General features: G+C 50.9%; 2 protein-coding genes across 3 annotated transcripts; one reads left to right on the forward strand and one right to left on the reverse strand.

Moving 5' to 3' along the window:
• Positions 1 to 268: 268 nt before the first annotated feature.
• On the forward strand, positions 269 to 1,429 carry LOC125552892 (pollen-specific leucine-rich repeat extensin-like protein 1). The gene has a single exon (XM_048716606.1). It carries the CDS (start codon positions 325 to 327, stop codon positions 1,033 to 1,035), a length of 711 nt encoding a protein of 236 aa, XP_048572563.1. The 5' UTR covers positions 269 to 324; the 3' UTR covers positions 1,036 to 1,429.
• Positions 1,430 to 3,900: 2,471 nt separating this feature from the next.
• Positions 3,901 to 7,246, reverse strand: LOC125552891 (2-carboxy-1,4-naphthoquinone phytyltransferase, chloroplastic-like). 2 transcript variants are annotated; one of them, XM_048716605.1, is made up of 10 exons: positions 6,733 to 7,246; positions 6,400 to 6,503; positions 6,212 to 6,283; positions 5,975 to 6,113; positions 5,660 to 5,775; positions 5,405 to 5,504; positions 5,276 to 5,314; positions 5,021 to 5,131; positions 4,865 to 4,930; positions 3,901 to 4,770 (listed from the first exon to the last, which is right to left on the reverse strand). In XM_048716605.1, the coding sequence occupies exons 1-10, from the start codon at positions 6,976 to 6,978 to the stop codon at positions 4,660 to 4,662; spliced, it is 1,104 nt and encodes a 367-aa protein (XP_048572562.1). In that variant the 5' UTR covers positions 6,979 to 7,246; the 3' UTR covers positions 3,901 to 4,659. The 2 variants fall into 2 exon arrangements, with proteins under 2 accessions (XP_048572562.1, XP_048572561.1); XM_048716604.1 differs by having other exon boundaries at positions 5,405 to 5,507.
• Positions 7,247 to 8,102: the final 856 nt, after the last annotated feature.

Below are 8,102 nucleotides of genomic sequence, written 5' to 3' on the forward strand. Positions count from 1 at the left end.
AGAAAGAGAGTAATCGAGGTTTTAGTTTTATCCAAAAATAGAAAAATAGATAAAAGGAAGCAAAGCGTTGGGTGGAAACGCTGGGCTGCTGAGCAGCCAGTCGCCAATCAGCTCGCTCATCATCAGCCAGGCACAGGTCACCGCCAGTCTGCTCGCGGAGGCAGGCAGCCTCTCTTTTGCTTTGGCTTGGGCAGAAGGCAGACAGAGAAGATCCCATCGCCCACTCGCCTCCCTTTCCCACTGCCCCCCCAATCCCCCTCTCCCCCTCCTCCCCCCCCCCCCCCCCCCCCGGTCTCCGCCCCCCGCCGCCGCCCTCCTCCGGTCATGGACAACCCCAACCACCCGCCGCCTTCCGCGGCCTCCTCCACCGCCGCCCTCCGAGCCCTCAACAAGTCCTCCTACAAGATCTCCAAGCAGTCCTCCATCTCCTCCTCCGCTTCCTCCTCCATGAAAGCGCCTCCCCCCCCTCCGCCGTCGCTGCCCTCCCGCATGTCCCCTCCGCTCCTCGCCCCGCCGCATCCCCCCTCGTCCGCCCCCGCCCCCGCCGACCACCCTCCGCCCCAGCCCCCCGTATACAACATCGACAAGTCCGACTTCCGCGACGTCGTCCAGAAGCTCACCGGCTCCCCCTCCCACCTCCTGCCGCCCCAGGCCCCGGCGGCCCCTCCGCCGGCGCGGCCCGTCATGGCCCCTCCGCCCCCGCGCCCCATCATGGCCCCTCCGCCTCCGCCTCCGCTGTCGGCCATCCCGTCCCGGCTCCACCGCATCCGGCCGCCGCCGCTGGCCCCGCCCCGCCCGGCGACCATCCTGCCGTCGCCGGCCCAGCCGACTCTCTCCCCTCTCCCGGCGCTCCCTTCCGTCTGCATGTCGGCGGAGTCCCCCATCTCGGCCTACATGCGCCGGCTCCGCGGGATGCCGTCGCCGATCCTCGTGCCCACATCGCCGCTCGGGTTCGGCTGCCTCCACTCGCCGCGGGCGCCGACGTCTCCCGGCGTGGCCATGCCGGCCACCAGCCCCCGCGTCCGCGACCCGTGACCAAGAAACAACATCTGCCGCCGCCGCTGCTGCTTCCGATGTGTAGATATGGCCGGCCTAGGAGAGAGATCTGGGGAAGCGGCGGCGGCGGCGGCGAGGGAAGGGGACGGAGCAGCAATACAATTACAATGTGTTAGCTTCGCCTTGAAATCCAATCTCAACATCTTTTTTTGTAGCGTGTTCTACCTTACCTACCTTAATATTTTCTTGGTGTATATGGAGCATGCTGTGTTTGACAAAGGATGACTTGTTCATGTCTGGCCAAATTCTTTTGTAACAAGCTTATGCAATATGCAATATGTAGTGGCAAACCCAAGCCTTTATATGCAAAATTTGTTTAGGACATGTTATGGATGATGTTATGATATGATATGATATTCAAAGTTATCAGCCATTTCTGCTCTGCTTGGCTACTCTTGGAAATGCTCAGTAGGAGCACATCAGGAGCTTACTTTCTTTGTGCCACTGAGGGCAAGGTGTTGAAGCTGCTCTTATCTAATCTACAACCCCGGTGGCATACCTGAATTCCGGTTTGGACCTGGTCTTTGTTGACTGATTGGGATTTGGATCATTGCCACTGATACATACATTTTGTTCGTAGGCGGCTACTATACTATACAATTAGGCTTGGATTTCTGGTGTGATGTGGACATTGTTTTTGTTTCATGGTATGCACCATGGGCCATCTAATTATGTTCACATGGGTTGTAAAGGATGTTGGGTGATACATCGCCGTTTGGTTTTGCCCTTTTCTCTTGTTAATCAATCATGGGTTTCATTAGTTTATCATGGCTGGTATAGGCTTTTCAGGGTGCGCACCCTACAGATTGCATGATCTATTAGCAATGACAGGCCCCCCTCATTGCATTTTCCTACCAACAGTGAGTGAGCTCAGTTGATGCACAAATCATGATTCCTGTGTTGCTTTCTACTGGAGCACATTGTAATCTCTCTTTCCTAATCTGACCGAAAATTGGGTCGAATGGTGAAAGTGAGAAGCTGGTGCCAATTCAATAGTTGCTAATTCCCTGATAAGTGAGATAGCTGGCTGGCCAGAGCTGGTAGTTCTTCACCTCTTTGTCATTTTTGCTTTCAGAAAATCTGGATTGCAGCGAATTAGTGCACAAGTATCAGGGCTGTCGACATTGTAGCAGAAAGAAGTGCTGCTTCTTTAGGTTTTTCTTGGTGGATGTGGACCGTGGAGGAGGAACATATTCCAGCTGCTTCAGACGGGTGGTGAGATATTCTCGACTTAGGAATGAAGGGATCCTCCCTTGCGTGGATCTGATTTGAAAAGGAAGAAGTGAAAACCACAGATGCCCATTTCTGTCGTCGGCTAGCTTTCGAGAGGATAATTACAGGTACCGCAAGACCAGTCGGAAAGTGATGTGCTGAGAAGGATGGATGGATGCTGGCGTGGTGGTCTGCGATGCAATAATTTTTTGGCTGTCATTTTCCTCTGCCTCGTGCCTTTATGGTCTCCGTCTCACCACCAGTTCCTGGTGTAATAATCTTCCTTGTTTAGGATTAGGGCAACTCCAACGGGTCAACCCAAACGGAGGGGCGACCCATTTGGTCCGCCATTTTCGTTTTTCTTCTTCAATAATCAAGATTTGGCAACTTTTCATCAAACGTAGCAAATATATTTATCAAAAATAAATCTAGCAGTTTTTGCATAGTACCATATCTCATGCTGACATACAACATTGCACCCAAAAGAATAGCACAAGCCCCACACGTCTCCACCTTCGTAGTCCACAAACAAATATAAGATGATTACACATCTTGGTCGATCATGAACTTTTGCTTCCTCTCAAACCAAAGCCCTTTTTCTTGGGTCATCTTGCTCAAGTCGCCCCCCCTGATCTCCACTTCCTTGCATATTAGTGCGAGCTCTACCTCCTTTTGCTTCACCTCCACTTCGTTGGCTCTTGACTGAGCATGGGCCTCATCGATCTCGTGTGTCTTCTTTTGTATGTCAAAGGAGTTCTTCATGGCCTCCTCGTGGTATCTTGGGTTGTTCGGCGTTGTGGTTGGCATTCCATCAAACATGTTGTGGGCATCGGGGAAGTTGGTCGGGAGACCACCCGCGGGTGCTTCCTTCGTGTGTCGGTGGACTGGCCAGCCACAGGTGGGCTGTTGAGATCAATGGGAGGCTGACGATTGACACGGAATCACCGACTTCCCGCAAGCTGCCCCATAGTGAGGTGGAGAAGCGGGACGTTCGGTCATGTCCGGGAAGGTACCTGTATGTCGGTCACGATGTTGACATGGAAGACGACTCCGGAAGCTTGGGCGGGTGGGCCACCGACGAGCCCGTGATGGCCGTTGGTGGCGGGGGCAAGAAAGGCTGGCTCGATCCCTAGCATGAGGAGGGTGGTTTGTGAGGCTTTGGCGGCGATGACCTTGGTGTCCGCAACATCCCGTGCCTGGGAGGCGACGGCTACGGTTTCTTCTTCTGCCTTCTCCTTCCTCCTTCGGTTGGCCCGCTTCGTTGTCTCAGCCGTTCTCTACTCCGGGGCGACCTCTTTTTTCGCCTTCTTCGGGGCTACAACGCGGATGACCCCAGCAGGGACGGTCATGATGGGGATGAGGGCGGTGGCAGGGTTGGGCGCGTCGGCCATGGCTCTAGGGCGGGAGGGTTTTGGAAGAGGAAAGGCGGGAGTGGATGCAAACCTGTCCAAATTTAGGCTGAAAATGAGTCGAATCAGACAGGAAAACAGGCATCCGTCTGTTTGCGTCAGCGCGTTGGATCGTGTTTTTTATCCGCTTGCAACCATTTTGTCCCAGCTCCTCGCAATCTTCCTCATTTGGTTGACTACACTTGCAAGAGTGTGTGATTCTCACTCGCCATGGACAGTGGGATAAATATTCTGCAGCAGCAGCACTGCTAGATACTGCAAAGTCTGCAATTACAAACCCTGACTGACAAGGCACCCCGTGTGTATGCCTGTGCTGAATCGAGATCCGGGGGGCCGATGAACATGATACAAACATAAAAGCAAGCATGCCAAGGTGGGATAGATAGGCACCAACAAGTTGGCCTGCGCGCCGTACCACGAGCAGGAACAGCTGGTCTACCACCACCACCACCACCACCACTCTCTGCCTCCGCTGGCTGGTGGTAAAGAGGGCAGTAATGGCAGTCCGTCCGTCCGTCCGTCCGTCGGTAGAGGGCCGGAGCATGTCGAGTCCCGACTGACTCGTCCCGTCCCGACTGCCTCATCAGAATTCAATTCAATTCAATTCATATCCTGCTGCAGGAGCAAACGGCGATCTAGTACTAGTATCTACTCTAGCTGCGACGGACGAGGACGAGCACGCCAAGCTAGCCCTCTCTTTGCTTGCAGACAGAAAAGAAACCTAGATCACGGGATGCTAGAGGCCACTGTACTAAGCTAGAGCCAGAAAACCAACAGCCTCTGAACCTCTGCTTGCCCAATCCGGCCGCCTTCTCTTCCAGCGAGAGGACTGCGCAAATGCACTGCCATTGCATTGCACTGGCTGTAAAAGTTGTGTGTGTTTTACTCCATCTGTGTGAGACTGCAATAAGAAGGAAGCATTTCTCTGTACCAACTGTCAACTGTCAATGGTGGCCCATCTGTCGGTCTGCCTGTCTGCCTGTCAGGCTAGTATGCCGTTCCTGGCCAGCGCCAGACCGGAAGCCAGCGCCATCCCGAACAAGGCGTGCAGCCGAACGCAGTAATACTTGGCCATGAAGATCTTGGTGTCATCCTGCATTTTTCATCAACTTCAGCCAGTGTTAGTGTGGACTGACGAAAAAGATTCAGAGCGAAAAAGGAAGGAGTGACAAGGGAGGAGTATTTACATCATGGTTTCTCTGCACATAGTCCACAACCCATTTGCCAAGAGGGAGAGTCAGGGCGCCAAGGACCTAAGAATATGATACAGTAGCAATGCTTGAGGTGGGAGCTGTGTTTTTAGGTAGTTTTCTTAAGAGGAACAGTATGGATCAGTAGCTTACAATGCAGGATGGTGGAAGGCATCTGCTTATGCCAAAAGCCGTCAAGAGAGTGTAGAGGGTGCCGATCGCAACTGTCACTAGTGTCGCGCCTGTCTTGGTGCCAATTCTTACCTGTTTACAGGTTCACACACGAAGAACTTATGTGATACTACTCCCTAGTGTAAAAAACGCTCTTATATTATGGGACGGAGGGAGTAGTACTGATTATTTGTACATAAGTGAAATCAGATGTGCTGAAAAAAGAGAGTGGAATACCAGGGGAGACATCTTTCCAACAGCCCTGTCTCCTTCAATCTACAGATTATCTGAGTTCATCAGCTAATGATCATTTCAAATATATAAAATTACTGCATCGATTCATATGTCAGGGGGCTGAATTTATACCTGGTGAAAGTGGCTGCAGAAGAGTATCAGGGTAGTTGTCAACCCAACAAGAATGGATGAAGCTATGACTGTTTTGCTGAGAGGGAGAAGAGCTGCAGTCCTGCTGACAAATGCCAACATTTCAAAAGGAACTGTTTAGGTATAAACGGATCCTTGCATTTTTGTAGAGAGATTAAGATAGATCATCGATCCTTCAACACTCTAAAGTGCTGATTATACACACAATAGTTGATAAATAGTTGTTGTAGAGCGTACCTTGAAATGCTTCTGCTGCTGTTTGAGAAGTAGAATGCTGACGTTGCCAATGGGCCAAATGCAGCAAAACATAATGGTTCGCCTAGACCGCGGTAACTTAATCGGAACGGCGGGCACTGCGAAATTGCACATGGATGAGATGAAAAACATCGACACACAATTACATTTTGCTAAATTAACTGAAATACTGAATGCATCAGGCTATTTATAGATGAGACAACCCATAATCGACCACAAAAGGCAAATATATTCTGTTACAGATTACGGAACATAAAGAAACACAAGGTTCCCTGAAAAGGGGGCAGAAGATTTCACCTGGTAAACATAACCACAGAGGATTGCACATAGCACCAAAACGATGAACCGGACATCCCCTGCTTCCGCAAAGGCCCAAAATAGCCCACCAAAGCCGAGCAGAAGAGAAACATTTGCAGCATATTGTGTCGCTGCTCGACTGCACAGCAGATCACACTGTAAACTGTTTCGTTTCCAAATACAGATATGCAAGCAATTAGGATGTTACTACTCGCCGGTACCAGGAACGAGCGGTACCTGCCAACAATATTGACCACGGATTCTTTCTTGTTCTTATCAGCGCCGGTATCTGAATCATAAACGTCATTGCTGCAGTAGAGTGAAAATGCAACTTTGTTCAGACCAGGGGAATGAATGGTTGAACAGTGCTATTGATATCAGCATCGTTTTGCTTGTCAGAGTATACTTGTGTTGGTGAGTTTTACCTCAGATTGAGCCAGGTGATCACAAGGACAGCAGCAGCCAGGAGGCCAAAGTAGCGCCTGGCAAAGAACAACCCTGCATGGTTATAAGCAGCAGCAGTCCCTACCTGCAAGTGCAAGCAACTGTCAATGCAAATGCGTAAGGCGATCGTAGTTTCATACCACCAAATGTGGAGTAATGATCTTCCAATTTGGCTTGTTCTCCCCGTAGCTGCGATCAATGATTCAATACTCATTCTGATTTGCATGCTAGCACACTAACAGGTTACAATTCTGAATTGCAGGGTTAAGCATTGGCAATGGGGAGGGAGGAACTTGCAGCCGTGGGGAACTCACGGTGAGCGGCACGAGCGCCACGGAGTAGATGGGCAGCCTGGCCGCCCTCCAGAGCAGCGTCGCGCGGGAAAGCTCGACGGCGTCCCCGCCTCCTCCGGACGCCGCTGCGGCCGAGCACCGGACCCGCCGTAGCGCGCGGCGCCTTCTCGCGGGCTCTGCAGAGACGGCGGCAACGCTGCCACGGGGAGAGGGAGGCGCGAGCGGGGAGACGAGGAGAGGCGCGAGGGCAATGCCTGCGAGCGGCATCGGCTCGGAGCGCTGGCTGGGGGAGCTTCGCTTAGGTCAGGAGCGGCATTCCATCGGGCGGAGCGGGCCACGGCCGCCGGCGGCAGGTGGGGGGCGCCGATGCGGTGCTTGGGTTGGGGCTAGCGCGCGTGCATGGATAAGGCTGAGGGGATCGGACTATCGGAGACGTCGACGCGCGGCAGGCAAGTGGGCGGGCGAAGCGAGAAAGGTTTCACGGTTCAGTCAGTCACCACGCAATCCGCACCCCGCACCCCTTCCTTTAGTCCCACCTCGCTAGTTTACAAAGAGAAACACCAGCTTAAATACTCAGCTGCAGCGCTAGCATCGCCGAGCTCAGTCACGGGAGCTTGTCACCCATGTGGGGGCATTGAGGTGGTGTGGATGTTTGGTGCGGTTTCTTGGCCTGGGCTTGTGATGTAACTTTGCTGGCCTGCCCGTTCCAAGTTGGTAGTGGGCTGGGTGGCTGGGGCGAAAGCTTCGGCCTCTCAGGCCCTGAAGTGGCAGGCACCACGTTAGGCTGGTTTCACAGAGCAGCGTTCACTGCCCGCTTCCAACGGTGGAAGGATAACAGGCCGCTGCAGCATGGGCCCACTATTGGCCTAGGACCCCTCCATAAACAGACCACCATCTTTTTTAGTTGAATATATACTTTAAATTTTTTTAACAGACCACCATCTTTTTTAGTTGCCTTTAAATTTTTTTAACAGACCACCATCTTTTTTAGTTGAATATATACTTTAAATTTTTTTAACAGACCACCATCTTTTTTAGTTGAATATATACTTTAAATTTTTTTAACAGACCACCATCTTTTTTAGTTGAATATATACTTTAAATTTTTTTAACAGACCACCATCTTTTTTAGTTGAATATATACTTTAAAAAATTTTATATACTGTATTCATTTTTTTGAAATCGCTGTCTCATTTTATACTGATCCTATATATTCTTCATCTATAATAGACCACCATATTTTTAGTAATTAAAAAAATAATTTAATTTTCATGTGATGTATTCACTTCTTGCAAATCTTTCAATTAAATTAATTTTTCTATATATTGTATTCATTTTTAAAAATATCTACCTCATTTTATACTAATCCTAAATTTTCTCCCTCTATAATA

Source organism: Triticum urartu, chromosome 4 (genome assembly GCF_003073215.2).
Source record: "Triticum urartu cultivar G1812 chromosome 4, Tu2.1, whole genome shotgun sequence".
NCBI lineage: Eukaryota > Viridiplantae > Streptophyta > Magnoliopsida > Poales > Poaceae > Triticum > Triticum urartu.